This window comes from Rhyacophila brunnea, unplaced genomic scaffold, assembly GCF_057557595.1.
Source record: "Rhyacophila brunnea isolate RB1 unplaced genomic scaffold, BYU_Rbru_1.0 scaffold_1, whole genome shotgun sequence".
NCBI classification, from domain to species: Eukaryota; Metazoa; Arthropoda; class Insecta; order Trichoptera; family Rhyacophilidae; genus Rhyacophila; species Rhyacophila brunnea.
In genome coordinates, this window is record NW_028232751.1 from 192,781 (window position 1) to 209,992 (window position 17,212).

At 31.5% G+C, this 17,212-nt stretch overlaps 1 protein-coding gene across 5 annotated transcripts in view; it reads right to left on the minus strand.

Annotated features, from left to right (window-relative positions):
• Positions 1 to 17,212, minus strand: part of LOC147079327 (coiled-coil domain-containing protein AGAP005037) — a 608,924-nt gene that overhangs the window by 16,505 nt on the left and 575,207 nt on the right. For 2 of the 5 annotated variants that reach the window (XM_085940028.1, XM_085940036.1), the window contains exons 15-22: positions 15,494 to 15,553; positions 12,529 to 12,618; positions 7,930 to 7,992; positions 5,660 to 5,823; positions 4,448 to 4,573; positions 2,127 to 2,239; positions 1,891 to 2,050; positions 122 to 222 (exon numbers count right to left, since the gene is read on the minus strand). In XM_085940028.1, the coding sequence (XP_085796154.1) occupies positions 122 to 222; positions 1,891 to 2,050; positions 2,127 to 2,239; positions 4,448 to 4,573; positions 5,660 to 5,823; positions 7,930 to 7,992; positions 12,529 to 12,618; positions 15,494 to 15,553 (877 nt within the window). The remainder of the gene's footprint in view (positions 1 to 121; positions 223 to 1,890; positions 2,051 to 2,126; positions 2,240 to 4,447; positions 4,574 to 5,659; positions 5,824 to 7,929; positions 7,993 to 12,528; positions 12,619 to 15,493; positions 15,554 to 17,212) is intronic. The other 3 variants (XM_085940043.1, XM_085940056.1, XM_085940051.1) reach the window with 3 other exon arrangements.

The following is a 17,212-nucleotide window of genomic DNA, read 5'->3' on the forward strand; positions in this document are numbered from 1 at the left end:
TCAGGTGAGGTAGCTTGTATATTATCTCTCTATACTTGCAATATGTAAATTCAATACCACATCAATGTGTCGCAAGCTGTCATACGTAACTCATTAATATGAAAAAAAACCCTTTAATCACCTTTTAAGAGTCACCAAAGTACCGGTGAGTTTCTTACAACGACGCAAAGCCAACTCCAACCGCTCCGGCTCCTCTTTCAGAAATTTCTCTTCACGTACAACCTGTAACATTTGTTAATTTTTTATATTCAGTGCCTAAATCCAATTCGTTGGAATAGAAGCGTAATGATGTTTATCTTATCCAGCACCTGCAGTTTTCTGCAATTTTGAACTACCTACTTACTGGAGATTGTATTATCGAATGAAAATACAAGTACGGCTACCAAGTTTATACATATTTTCTATTAAATTAACTAACAATAATCCCCACTAACTTTATATTTAACACAAAAACAACAAATTTCAGCAACACGTGCTCGCAGTTTTTAAATCAATGTAGTCATTCAAATGCATATATATATACCGGCGACGTTTCCAATAAATATTTAATTCAGCCGTAGAAATTTTATCTAACTCTAACGCATATTGCGGAGATATTAGCGTGTTGAATGCTTTCTCATTCGCACTTATGGTTCATTATTGTTCAGGCCTTGCTGACGCCAGTAGCCAAAATGATTATTATAATATTATATTTACACAGTCTGACAATTTAATTGAAATCATATTCGAAGCAGGGACAATCGTTGGACAAATCTAGTCATCCAGTGGTACCCAAGAGGTACAAAACGTCCGCAAGGTAGACCTAGAGGCTGCTGGATCGATGAAATGATAAAGAGGTGCGGAAGTACGTGGCAACGTAACGCACAGGACCGAGATAAGTGAAATCAGCTTGGAGAGGCCTTCATCCAGCAGTGGATAGTAATACCGCAAAGGACGAAGAACTCACGCGTGAAGGTTAGCTCCGTTCGTGGTACTTTGGTGATGAGAGAGAGGCATCAGGAATTGATTGCATTATATTAGGCAGAAGGTATAATATGAACACAGTTATTTAATTGTATGGCGGTCCGCGCGGACGGGTTTATTCATTGAAACAAACATTATACAGTTACACATGGGGGGAGGTAAACATTGATTTAAGGGGGCTTGAGATTTCACTCGGCACTTGTTATGAATGGTTGATTGACTTTAATTAGGTTACACTCTATCGCTGACGGGTTGGTTCACTTTAATTGGGGTTACATTGTATCAAGATTTCGTTACGTTTTTATTTCGGTAGATTTATCTAATGATCGCGTCACTCCCCGCGAAGCGATGCGTCGCTTAGAAAACAATTCCTTCGCGTCCTCCTTTTACTTTTGGGATGATTTGGTAACTAACTGTTCTCAAAACGCATCACGACCCTTGGAGGAAGATGCGGATGAAGGGCGAAGGTGGAATTAACAAACTGCAAGCGGGGCGAGCTAACGGGACTTCTGCTTCTTTTGTTTGCTCGACCGGCGACTAACCGGTAGGCACGCTCTGTACCTGGGGCTCGACCTTCGTAAAGATTGCTTTCGCAATATTGTTTGTGAGGCAAAGTTGGTAAACTTTCATCAGGGCTTGCAAACTTGCGGGGCATATAGTGATTTTACGGAGGGTAGTCGTTCTTTTATGTAAGGTTCCTGATATGGGATTGGCGACGTCTCTTCGCGAGGGGTTGTATTTGCTATCAATAGTTACAGGCTGATAATGATGATGATGATGATGATGATATAACATCAACCTGATGTCTGTTATTTTCATGTTTTCATAATTGATATAACTGTGTTTAATATTATTGTTGTACTTTGGTGTATTTTAAAAATTTGCTGAAGGAATATATGATTTTAAAATGGGTGCATGATGTATTACCTTCTCCATTTCGTTGCTGAGCATTCCTTTCATTCCCTCATGCAGAGATGGGAAACGTACTTTCAAGTCGGCTACAGTTTTGCTGCTCTTAGATAGCACTAGAGCCATTTTCTCGACGTCCACCATATTCACACGGGTTTTCCTGGAATTCACACAATCCCTTTAAATATAAATTATTTCATGTTTTTCAGCAAGGACATTAAATTAACAAATTTACGACAAGGATGAGATAATACCTATTGATTACATTTCCACGCAGCTGCTCAACGGTTGATTCAAGGTCACTCAAATCTGCTTCCAGCTTTAGCATTTCCTGTTTATAGATCTCCTCTTCTCGAGCTAGACGCATCTGCAATGCAGTTGAATGAACATGATCAGTCAATAAAATTCAAAATATAATAACTATAAATTTACGATAAACTTACAACAAACTATCAAGACGCGAATCTAATAATCAACAAGTTGAGGCAGAGAGATATTTATGTAAAAAACACGTTTACAGCATAGTCCAATAATTATGAATGTAAATTTGAAAATGCGGCTGGAACAGGAGGCCCTCCTGCTAAAAGTATAGGAGCAGATTGTCCCCGACAACACTGTCTAATCATCGCACCTCTGTTTTCTCTTTTACCTGAAGCCATTACTAACTAAAATTCTACAATATGACCTCAGAATTTTGTTATGATAACATTCCTTTGAGCAGGTTTTTGCTTATAATTTCCAATTCTTAAACCATCAACCTTGTATAAAAACATAAAATACGAATCTTCATACAATCCTAATAAAATTTAAGCTAACTCCCAAATATAAAACCACCAGTGGGTCTATTCTATGCTTATCGACCGCTAAAGTGATAAAGTGAAAAATATTATCACACTTAGGGTAGGTTTGTATCAAAATATTAGCACTTATTGTAACAATTACACGAAGCCGGTTTTTATTGTTGCAATAAGTGCTATATTTTAACAGCACCTATCTTGCTGCTGTTAAAATATCGCACTTATTGCAACAATAAAAACCGGCTTCGTGTAATTGTTACAATAAGTGCTAATATTTTGATACAAACCTACCCTAAGTTTGATACTATTTATCAATTTAGTGTTCGATAAGTATAGAATAGACCCACAGAAAGGATTTTAATTTAGTGAATGTTTTAAGCACATCTTTTCAATTTCTCTTTAGAAATAATATTTTCACTTACAAAAAAGGCATTTTCATTTGTAGCTAATATTCTTTCGTAGTGGTAGTACAAATTTACAATAGAACTATTTATCTAGTAATATTTTGACAATTTTTTAAAACAAGGAATAGTTGTAAGCCATTCACTCCAACCAATGAATATAACAATAATTCATTACCAAATACTTTATGTCAGACTTTTGCTAAGTTTGGCAGAATATTATTTATAAAACAACTCACTGTAGTTAAATCTATCTTTTTATTTTACTAAACTTATGTGAGGGCGATACAAATAGTATAATTTCTGAAATTTAAATCGTCACAGGGAATTTTATGAAAACATAATGAAACTGTTTTTAAAACCCCTACCGCCCACCATGAAAGCTGGAACGCCCACTAGTGGGCGGTAGGGACCAGGTTGACTGCCCTTGCTATAGAGTCTATTGGATAATATGCTCGATTGCCAATTTATTGTCAGACTGTTGTCAGTGTATATGTTACGCCGAATGTGCAAAATTGACTATTACATGAAATGGGCAAAATTTTGCCTAAATCATGAAAAATGCAAGCCCGTTGCCTTATTCATGAATTACACAAAATATCTGGCGAGTGCGTGAATTCGGCAGTAATTTTTCTGCCTAGTTCATGCATTGGACAAATTAGATAGTAGCGCTACGGTGGTATTTTTTGCAACTAAACTAAATGTGTCAAATGCTCATGCATTGGTCAAAATGTACGTATATTATCTATGGTCAAAATAGATGATCGCGCTCCGGTGGTGTTTTTTACAACTAATCAAACTAACCAAATGTCATTGATTATAATATAAAAATATACCAATCAATAACTACAATGACGTTCATATCCATTTACTATGCGCAAAAAAAATCTAGAACTATAATATGATAACGGAAGAATTTTATTGAAAGGTATTTTCGCGATTTGATTCGTGCTTGGGTATCAATCGTGCAATGGTCGATTTTATGTTTGTGATAGTTTGTTGACACTTGTTAGCTAACCTCAAAATGGACATTCAGTTGAATAGTTTAATTCAGAATTACAAAACCGAACCTAACCTAACCTAATAATAATAATATTATATTATGTCTAATTATAACTAATAAAACCATCCGTATTAAATTTACTTTTTCTTCTGTCATGTTGACAGATTAAGAATTCCATACCCTGGCGAATTCATGTACTCGGCAGAAAATTTACCTAATTCATGAATAAGGCAACATGCTTGACTATTACATGAATTAGCCAAAATTTTGCACATTTCATGTAATAGTCAATTTCGCACATTCGGCGTAACAATAATAATAATAATATTTAACTGCTTTTAATTTCAATATAATCTTCTATATGGTATTCTTACAGAATCTTCATGGAAGTTGAAATCACCGCCTCCAGAAGTCGCCGTGCGGAACTTCATGAAAGTGTCACAGATCATTTCACGCATTGTATGAGCTTGGGTGAGAGTCATTCGCCTCAAGTTTCGCATCTGGAAATAGCAGACAATTTACATGATATTTAAAAAAATCAATAGACGCGACGAATCGCAGACCTGCTGCTTAGTTTAACTTATATTCGAAGGTGTGGGAATAGGGTTTTTAATACCCGGGATTCTTTTCAATTTCTTGATTGCGAAATCTGAGAATTAAAAATGTTGAAATATCAGGAAGTGTAAATAAAAACTTAGAAAAATATCATTAAACCAACGGAGAGAATAAGATGCAGTCCATATAAATTAAATTATCAACCATGATGCGAAATTTCTTTGTTTTTGTTAGTGCCTATAAATTATTCATGCCTATAACGTAGATGCCAAACACTAAATGTTCGATGTTCTTGTTTAATCTTATAATCCTGGAACCCTGTATGGAATAGTATAATTGAAAATTCTGTCCAGCATTACAAGTTTAGTTGCAATGTGTCATCTCTACTTTTTTTTCAAAATATTTGTTATTTTTCCACAAGCAACATGCTCTTCTCTTATCTGCTATAGCAGTAATGACTGTAATGTAATGGTCGGAAAGGCGGGTCAGATGGGTATAAATATGTGCCTGAAATAGCATGGGAATTTATAATTCTACAAACCCCCGATAAGATGTTGGCAGCCATGATAATATAATGGCATGGTCTTATTCTTCAAGTACAGGAAGTCCTCGACTTACGTGAATTCGTAGTTACGCGATTTTTTTAAATAATATGCTTTTTTGCTGCAGTTTATTTCTCTGCGCTTGTGTTTACATAGAATATTATGTTATCTGGATCATGTAAAAAAAATAGTAGTAATGCAATCGACACGATAATTATTACCAAGAAAAGAGGGATATTAATAGAATAAATGGAAATATTGATTAAGGCTATACATCAGTTGAGGCATGGTCTAAAAAGATCATGGCTAGGCGATGCGCGTATTGTGCAAATGACGCGTGCCGAACGAAATATAATTTGTCATAAAAATCCAACATGCGTCCATTTAATGTGATGTTTAATAATCTGTTTATTATATAACTGATAATAATGGTTTATGGAAGTAACCGACTTTGCAAGTACTAGTAGTAATAGTAAATGTTTTCATTACCTCCATGCGAAGATCTTTGCACCTCTTCTGGAGACATTTGAGCTGGCTGTAATAGTCCATTTGCATCATAACCATCTGTTGGCCACCAGATGCAACCATGTTTCCAGGAGCTCCCACTAGAGCCTTTGGTTTCGGAGGCGGCACAGGCTTCAGCCGATCTCGCTCTGAATCAATAAATATTCACTCATTTTAATATTGTGTCATAATAATTAAACAACGTCATATCTACATGTTATCTGAATTAATTCTCAACTGTCTAAACTGTATGAATTATTTAGTGCATTACTATATCATTTAATTTGACATTCATTATTTATTTTGCCTAAGATAATGAAAAATCATGTCAAAGCAGTAGACAATAATAAACTATATGAGGCCGTAATTAAAAATACCAATATCAGTGGTAAATTATATTTTCTTGATGTATGTGTCAAACTTAAGTGGTGTGTGTTTGACAGTAGTTTCATTCTTCTATTGTACTTTATTTTCAAATTAGAACAATCTGGACATAATTAATTATGAACATGTATTTAGATCTCTTTCTATAAAACATTAGGTTTGGCGTTGATTTTGGCGCATTTTAGAAGTTATAATAGAGAACATTAGATAAGGATAAGATAGACAGCTCTTGTGGTGCAGTGTGTAAGGCGCTGGCCTTTCATCCGGGAACTCCGGTTCGACCCGGTGAGGACACAATAAATATTAATCATGTGATCATATGTTTGTGATTGTTTCACTTATATTACTAAATACACTACTGTAAAACTACACTACTGTCATTGTGCCTCTAGGCCTGTTGTACTGTAAAAAAATATATTTATTATGTACAAAAATTTTGTTAGATTTTTACCATATTTGTGACTTATCAGTTTTTGTTATTAGACGTCTTATGTTTATTAATTACGGTTACATAAAGGTATCATCATTTCTATATTCTGACTCAGTTTTTATTCAGCTGCTTGCCCAACACACCAAAAATCAAGAAGCAATGATTGTCTTGACCCATAAACCCAAACATTATTAAAATAATGTTTCACTAAATAATAATAATAGGCATTAGTCAGTATTCTATAAACTGGCGTACACGGCACACGGAAAGCATTGTGCCATTGTGTTCAACTGTTGCAGTTGCAAGTTTTCAATGGGAGAGAACGAGATGGGTGCTGAAGTGGGGGGGAAACCGGCACGCCAGCTTATAGAAGACAGACTCTAGTTGATTGTAAGAGGTATATCAATAATTATTAAGAAATTAATATAATATATATTATTGCAATAGATTTTGAATGCAATTATTACTAGGTATGTACTACATAAGATTCAGTGCATAACTACAATTCTATCACTTCATTTAAAGACAAACAGGTCCAATGAATAAAAATAAGTATTAATTGCTCTTCGATCTGCTTTTAATTGGTTTTTTTTTTGAGAAAGCACTCAAAATTAATAGTGAGCAATTACACAAACAGTTACACTCAAATCGACCTTCATGACCAATCGCCAATCATAGATAACTATTACACACAAAAATTATTCAGTTTCCAATTTGATTACCTTGATGCTTGTTATGATTAACTCAAATTCAAGCACACCAAAAAATCTAAATTTTGACAAAGTTGGTGGTTACACCAGGCAGTTTTCTTACATCAAATATTACCACCATCTACTTGTCACTGTAATAGTTAATTTTTGCTACATTATCGTTACTGTATAGGCCAATTGAAGTAACCCTCACTTTTCACCAAAGTGACATTTTGATGTTATGGACTTATTGCATACTCTTACATGAAATGGCCAACTATCATAAATCCCAAAAAATTATTTCATATCAAAATAATTCAAAACTATTTTTAAGCAATCTGTGAAAAACTACTTGGCCTGTACAGTGATAAAAAATAACATCTGAGTGACAGTTATGAAAACATATATCAACACGAGCGAATGGCTGTGGCGCCATGCAACGGTAATGCTTACGGATATTCAGCCACTGTCGGTAATTTTTGCAGGCAATTTATAGAGTCTAGCCTATCAAGAATAGAAACTTATCTATTCCACTCCAGACTATGCAAATTTTAAAGTTACATTTTTATGACATTAACTCTCATACTAGACGGTTGGCAGGAACTGCATCGGTTCATGTAATTCGAATGTAAGGAAAATATTTGCATTCATTTGAAAAATATAATTAAACATAAACACTTATTTTCCTCGAGTACCCCGATGCCTAAATGGTGCATGTTTAATAATTCTGGATCACCGTGTGATCAAATTACCTTGAGAAGACATTCGAGGCAGAGTCGAAGACTTGATAGCTGGTTTCGGTGGCTTTGTATCGGCTGACGTGATGAATAGCAGAATAAAAAATGTGTTAGTATTAATAATTAATTATTACATCTAGGATTACTATTTACATATAGAAGAATAATTCATTACACACCCAAACAGTCCACCAAACAGTAATACGTACTAAAATTTTATGAATAGGTACAATCAATATAAAAATTATTTCATGAAATGTTTAATGAGGTTTTCTGTTCTCTCAGCTGTCAATATTTGATCATCAAAATAAAAATGAGTATGATTGATTGACAAAAAAATAACAGTGTTACCAAATTATGGAATCAAAAGGCCCATAGAAAAGTATCGATACATTAAATTTGTAAAACAATGATCAGTAGGTATTGTAAAAAAGTATCAATACTTGCAAGTGTCCCGTTGGAATATTTCTTATAACAAACCATTTTATTTTTGATTCAAAGTGGCAAGAAAATCTCCTCTACACTGATTCCCTTCACTGCAGTGCCGAAGGGTGGAGATAGACTGTTAAGATTCAACATAAATAGTGCACACTAAACTTTGTCAATCATGCCTATTTGTTTTCATTGAACTACGAATACAATTTGCAGATGGTGCTGGTTAGTTTTTAAAATTTAACTATACCCTACCTAACCAAACCATAATTGGTTGTGTATGCTATGGGCTATCCGACAAAAATAGTGCATACTTTTTCAGTCATATTTATTTGTTTTAGTTGAATTATGAATACATGTTACAGATGGTGTTGGTTAGTTTCTTTAAATTCATTAAGCCCTGCCTAACGGCTCGTCTTACGTAGCCGAAGTCTATGCGAACGCGATCGCGACATGGATTGAAGTGATATAAAGCAAAACGATGCGAAGCGGCAACATTATCCAATGTGGCTTGTCACCAGTTGTCATCGCATATTATTCATCATGGGTAGGGAATCCAATCCCGGGATCCCGAATCCCGGGATCCCGAGCTATTTTCGATACCTATGAATCCCGGGATTGATAAACATAATCCCGGGATTTCGGGATTGATTTTTTTATCAATTTTTATGGAAAATATAACAGAAAAAATACTTTTAATACAAAATAACTACATTAGAAATAAACTGAGTTTGAATGAAGTTTGATGTGTAGGTTGCCGATTCATTTTATTTTTTCACATAGATTATTAAAAATGAGAAAGATTGGTAAAAAAACAATGCTTCGCACTTTTAACAAAGTAATTCCACCATGATATCATACGTTTTACGGCAGTTTCATATTTGGCTGACTAATTAGATTTATGAAGCGGAAAGGCCATAAGTACGCCATGATTATTTGCTTTACTATTTTAAATCTCTCTGATCTATTCATTATGTCTCTACTATCAGAAATAGCAATCTCATATTAAATTCACATTATTATTTATATTATGATATTATTTACTCCATTAAACTTGTGTATTTCCAAGATTTAACGTATACAATATTAACAATAAATGTCTTAAATAGTATAAATTATACTAGATTTATTTTTGACCGATTTTATCAATGTTATTTGTAAATATAAAAATTTTATATTAACAATGGAAAAAAATCCCAATCCCGGGACCGTCAAATTGTAATCCCGAAATCCTGGGATCAGAATTTTGGCTCGGGATTGGATTCCCTAATCATGGGCAAGGGTTTTTTTTATTTGAAAATTCATTTTAAATAGAAGTGGAACTAATATTATATATTTAGAAAGATACATTCATGGAGAATTTCCTCATTTATATGAAGATATTCAATGAGTATCTGCCGCGCGCCGCGTTCAGTTTGTGCAAAAATATCAAACCAACTGATCGCGTCGCTGAAGCCAAGCGCTGCTTCGCATCGCTCGCTGGGCGTAATCCGCACGTAGGCCACTCATTTGGCACTCCGTGTGTTTGATATTTCGTGCCGTGCCGCATCGCAACGACTTCGCTCACGTAAGACGCCGCCGCGTAAAGAATCCATAGTTGATAAAAAATATTTTTCTATCTATAAAATACTTTCTACTATGGCTTGGATTAGGCGGAGTTAAATTGAATTTTAAAAACTAGCAAATACTATCTACACATTCTAGTCTAAGCCCATGCAACTTTCTTATATGCATAAAGGCAAGGCCGTGCTAGGGCAGTGACCTCTGACCTGGGCTGCATGACAGGTGAAAATAATTGCATGTGACTCCAGCTGTTTTTTTTTCAAACTAAAATGACGCATTCCACCAATGTGCGGAGTTCCATTTGGTAACGTGTATGTGACGTCACATCAATGTATTCGACGCGTTGCAGACGAGACGAGTTCAGGTGTGCGAACCGGCTTAGTGCAATGAAAACAAATACGTTTGACTGACAAAGTTTAGTGTGCACTATTTATATATGATCGTAATAGCTTACCTCCACCCATGACCCCCACATTTTGAAGCGGGCCCCCAGACCGGGATCTTTGGCGGGCCCCCCTACCTATCGCTAGGGTTTAAAGGCAGTGGGACTTTTTACAGAATCGTTTTCTAAATGTTGTTTCAGGTGAAATTAAAGGTATTCCATGTATTTTTAGCGATTTTTTTGTATTGTTGAATAAATCCATTTGAATCATGGAGTTGTCGAATATCGACACACAATAATCAAAAATTGCATCACACAACTAGACATTTTAAAATGTTAAAACTTTACAAATAAAATAGCGCTACAGGCGACTTTTTTCCGCATAAGGGCAAATTTGGGATGTTTGGATTGGGGTTGGGGTTGGGTGTTTATCTGAAATATCAGGTCATCCCACCACGCCGGGCCTGTCAGCCCCCCCTTTGTCGGGGCCATGCCTCCACCCTTCGCTACTGTTTCACTGCATACCTTTGAAAAAATTATGGTGTAAAAAAATTCTCTAAAATCAGTCTTATATTCCATATATATTATTATATTGATTGTTTTTACAATAAATTGTTGAAACGTCAGTACCTTCCCGCAACAATTAATTATTGTAATAATTATACTTTCATAATGCAATACTTTTACATAATTTATTAAAAGCAAGCAATAATACGGCAAAAATAATTGACCTATGATCATAAGAGTCATAAGTAAACCAAACTAAAGTAGGTAAATTGGTTATAAGGTTATAATACTCATCCTTCGGTATGACGTGTAATTTTTTTACGAAGTTTCAATTTAAAAATGGTGGAGAAAAATGTTTTTTTAAAGACATTTGATCACCATAAAATCTGAATTTCGTCTATCAAATTACACCAAAACATCAAAAGACGGCGAATATACACCGAAAAGTGTTTTTTCCTTACATTTAGTTTGTATTTTTAATATTCTATTCGTAGGTATTATAGCCTTTTTTTACCATCAATATTCCAATGAGTTCAGGACCTCAATTTACAGGGATTTCAATATATTTGCAGTTATTGAGCTTTACATCTGATAGAACAAATAATTATGACATCTATTTTAATTGACAGATGGGTGTACTTAAAATACTAAACACGAACTTAGATATTACTTAGAAATTTTAATATCCTAGCATATAATTATCCACATCACTAGCATCTTTCATCCAAATGATAACAAGCTTTATGCTACTAATTTTTAAAGGTAAAAATAACTAAAATGTCCTTCTGTCATTTATTGAATCTTCACTAATTATTAAAAAATATATGACCAGCACCTCATAACAATAGTAAAGCCAATTCATTCCTGAGAGCAAGCCACCATTTCAAGATATCAACCAATTATGATTTTACATGCATGCAAATTAATAATGTATCGAAAAAAGCTTATTTTTTTTTTAATACTTTAGATGAAACCAATAAAATAATCCAATGATAATTTGAAAATAAAAAAAACTGTTTCAGATGGGCTCCACAGACTATCGTTTCTGATGGTAAGAAATGCATTCTTCACAATGTGTTTTGAATTTTGGCGAAAAATTCAAACGAATAAACGATTAAAATAAAAGTCAAAATATAATGCTCCTACACAAGCATTTTTAAAAGAATATTTTGATGTCTAAGTTACCAACATAAAATGTGTTAATGTTTATCAAAAACATAACAGCTATTGTTAAATTTAATCTATTGACCCAACATGATTTGTAATAATTAAGATAAGAAAAAAAAATCTTTATCATGAAGCATATGGAGAAAAATAATTCGTGAAATATTTTATGGATTGATTTTGAACAATATAAATTACTCCTGAGAAATATAATATTGAACTATTATAAAATGAATACTACCAATTAAAAATCGTACTTAACTCAATTTATACCATTAATATTCATTATATATTTGATAAGAATACATATATAAGCATGTTTATATAGAATTACAATATAATTCAGAGGATGAGAGCACAACAGCAACAATCACAATGATGACTATTATTAGTAAATTTACCGCAAACTTATGTATTATGCTTAAGTATGCGATAATTTGAAAACTGAACTGAATTGTCTAACGTTACGTTCTCATCCCTCAATTAATTTGATATGGTTGCTGTTAAAATCAATTGAAAATCATGATAATGTATGATAAATAATTAAGATATGTGTATTAATTAACCTGCGTGTTGGGGCGAATGCTGTTTCGGTGAGTTCATGTCTGGCGGCTCATCACTGAACGACACCGATTTTTCGAAAGACACCGACTTGTCTGAAATTTACACAAATCTCTTTTCAATAAGGATTCTTCACTATTCCCGAGAAAGAGTTTATCGCACTATCTACGGCACTAATACTATTTACAATAATTTAAGCACAACAATGGACCATGTCTTTTGATAACTTTTATGAAACTAAATAATAAGATTTTTATAGAGAAGTTACCAATAAAATAATTGTATATAATGTAGAAAATTTAATAGCATAAGTGAATTAAATTACGGAGAAAAATTTTTTTTGTAGATCGATGTATAATATAAAAAAACATTATAATATTGCTTCTCTTTGTCAAAAAAAAAATTATAAAATATCGGTTCATTTTGTGTACAATTGACGTTGAGGAGAAAAATTACGCAGGATAAGTAAAGTTAAACAAATTGATAATAATTAGCAATGTCATTGTAATAAGATTCATAAAAAAGATTATTGTAGTCATAGTCCAATTTCAACGTATTACAATCACAATATAGCATTTTTAATAAATAACCTATAGAAAAGGTACAAATTAACATAAACAGCATTATCCCGCAAAATTTTAATCTACATAAAAAATGTTAAGCTTACTTGATTTTTTATTTTTAAAATATTTCTAATTTTTAATTAGGTGTGTTTAAAATAAGCCATGTAAAAAATCATGGTGAAAGGATGACCTTTGTGTAATTAAAAAATGTGATAAAAAAATCGAAAACAAAATTTTAATATAAATGATTTTAAATGTAATAAGCTTTATGACTCAATTATTCATAAAAGGTATGAATCACTGTATTAAAAATAATCACAAATTAAGTTCATATAATATGCGTTAAATGCTATGGACATATTGAAACAAAATAAAAAAAATTATTTTAAGCTATACCTACTTTACAAGGAACAATATTTTTTTAGCAGACAGCAATCTTAATGTCTAGTCAGCAATCATAGTAATAAAATTATGCAATACATACATAACCAATTTGAAGTATATTTTATATTCACTGTTAACAAATTTTGAGCATGCCGAATGATAATCGAAAATACTAATCTATGTTCAAACTATTTAATATACTTAATCAGAAATAAATTAATACATAAAAAAGATGGGATAATTTTTCATTCATGAAGAAAGTAGGTAATAAAGTAAATAAAATAGGCTATTGTTCAGATAATTTCGAGATCAGTGAAGAGAATAGTCAAATTCCATAACAGCCCACACGCACCACGTAGATCAAAATGGAGATTTATGGTATTTTCAGAGCATAAGCGTGGACATTCCTTAAAAGCTGTAGATAATCTATTTATATAATTTTGAAGCCTTATTATCCTTTATATTTATTTTAAACATTTGATGACTGCATAAAGAATTTTTTATTACATAAAATAGTATTCTTTTAAGCCTCTCGATCTAATGTTTCTTTTGCTGGAATGAAATGCCAATAGAAATGGCGCATTTCAAAAAAATACTACCTTATTCTTAGGTCGATAATTATTATAAAGCAATCATTATTCGTAGGATTTTTATCACACTTGAATGGTCAAAGATATATCTTATAATCAGTATCTTTAGAAATATCTTCAAATGTGTAAATCGTGCCCATTTTTTGAATAGTAAAATGCCTAATTCTTGTCAAATTTGGGACCACAAAGATTATAAAATATAATTTTTTATCGTAAATATGTCACTATAATATATTGTTAAAATTAATAATTTTACTAATTGTTTTGTAAATGCGTTTAAAAATTAATAAATCTAAAAAAACTTAATACCACTGCACATGGATGTACTGAAATATGACTATATTCTAAAACATTAGATCGAGAGGTTTAAAATAATACTATTTTATGTAATAAAAATAATTTATGCAGTCATCAAATGTGTAAAATAAATATAAAGGATAAAAAGGCTTCAAAATTATATAAATAGATTATCTACAACGTTTAAGGAATATCCAGGCTTATGCTCTGAAATTACCATAAAACTGCATTTTGATCTACGTGTGGCGCATGTGGGTCCTTAATACTTACTTAAATATGAAAATTATTATAATTATTTCCTATGAATTAAAATTAATTAGTCGTGACAGGCATTCTAGAATAAATTTAGAAATGTGCATATCATATAGGAAAGAAAAGATTCCAAAATCAATGATAATATGGTAAATATAATTTTTAATTAAAGTAGAATTAGCAAAAATAATTTTGTTTCAAAACCATCATAATAATATTATCATGGTGATCCTTCATAAATGCCAACACCATAAATATTTAGCACCATGTGTCAACAAGTCTGGATTCAATATCTGCATATATTTATATAGATAAATAAATAACATGTAATATAATAAATACTATCCACTAAAGACATTCAGTGAAATTATGAAGACTTATGCAGCGTAAATCATTTTTACGTGTATTCAGGATAAAATATTAACATGTGAAAACTTTTTAAATAGAAGATGTAAAATTATTTCTCTTGTCACATTGATTTCAGAAATTATTTATGAATTGAATTTCAAATTAATAGAATGAAATCCAAAATTTAGAAATAAAATAAATATGAATAAAAAATTTTTTGAGTTATAGATGTGTTTTAACATTATTTTTTTTGTTGAGCTTGAGTAGGTAATAAATAATATGAAGATATTATGTACCTACTCTGAATTAAGCTCACTAAGTAGAAAAAAACGCAATCGATGTTGAAACAGTATTTGTCACTGAAATAAAAAGAGTAGAGATTTCGAATGAAAGCTATGAATCATGCCATTTAGTACTGTTTGAAAATTATTATTGAAAGCATTCAATTATTACTTAAGGAAGACTAGTTACTGCATAGCGTTGTACTTTATAAGAAACACAATACCAATTAGTAGTAATATAAAGGGGGCACTTACGGTATCTACCTTTGCCTAATTTGGGGGGTCTCTCTGTGCGCAGAAATGGATCCGAAGACTCTGCGCACGAGTCAACAAATATTATAAATTTTTATTGATTGAACTGGCGTTTACGTGGTAGAACTCCATTATAGTAGAGTGAGAAACAAATGTCTTTGATAATTCCATAGTTTCGGTCTAGTTATATTGACAGCTCATTTGAGCTACAAACCTTTCGTCAGAATTTAACTAAAAGGTTTGTGACTTAACAGATGTCAGCATACCAAACTCGAAACTGTAGTATTAACAAAAAAGTTTGTATCACACAATTATAAATTTGTACCTCTTAAATTATGTCAATAAACAAGCATCAACTTCTAAAGAAGCATTTTTTTCTACTTTCAAACCAAATCAATCCATCTATGAGTATTAATTATAACATAATATGTATCAAACAAAATAATGACTCGATTGAAAATGATTGAATAAAATTATTATTTCTAACACAAAGTGTTCATGTGATTGATTGACTTTTCTGGTGTCGTATAATTCTGTATCAATTATTCATCTTTCAAAATAATAAATGCCAATTCAGTAAAAATATAATGGGATAATTCATACATAATATAAAATGTATTTCTACAGTTTTCTTTTATTTTATTTGTTATGAAGATATACACACCATGACCGCCGGTAGTTTAGATTTACACTAATACTAAAATGTAATAGATATAAATACTTATCGATAGATATCTAATATTCTTCTTTTTTTCATTCTGATGTATGTGTAAGGACCATTCTTGACATTATTATTGAGAAAAATAAGAAGATAGAAGAAATGACTATATTTTATCTATTATATTTTGGTATTAGCACACATCTACGCTATCGACAAACATGTCATATTATTGAATAAGAATATTACAAAAGGCCTTTAAGATAATATTATGTAGTAGAGTAAAAGAGATGAAATAAATATTTATAATAAATAAACTAGAGTAAACCAATACTTAGTAATTATTAAGCTTATAAGCAGGGAAATTGAAAATTGATGTTCTATAGTTATATTAATTTATTGTATATTATAATCCTTGGGGTTATAGAAATGTATGCCTTAATTATAAATATTAAAATATTATATTAGTAAAATTAAAATATAAATATAGAATCTTTTCAAACTCTTCATTTTCTATAAGTATATGATTTTCTTTCAATCTTTTTAAATATCGCCTAACTTTTATTTGAACCATTTTTCACATTATAAAAGTGAAAATTTGTACTAATGTGAAAACGTTACTCAAGTATTTTAATTTGTATATAGTTTTATGAGTATATTGCTGCAGGAATAAATATAAAGATAAAAATTTTATAATATTATATTAGGTATTATATATATGCTTGAGGAAAAGCTATCATATTTATATATATAGAGATATATATAAGCATAAGCTGTAGGGTGTCATCCAAGGATTCACATAAGATTTATTCAAACATCGAGCACAATAATTACGCTACAATAACCGAAAATATTTCTTAATATTCCTACATAAATATTATACTTTTTTTTATCACAATCGTAATAATAATATTATCTTCATTCATTAATAATAATTAATAATTAATAATGGGGACATAATCTCAAAAATGTTTACAGAAAGAATTAAATAAAAATAAAATCTGTTCAAATAAAAATTGACAGAAAAATATAAAATTATAATAATGATTCAAGAAATCAACTCT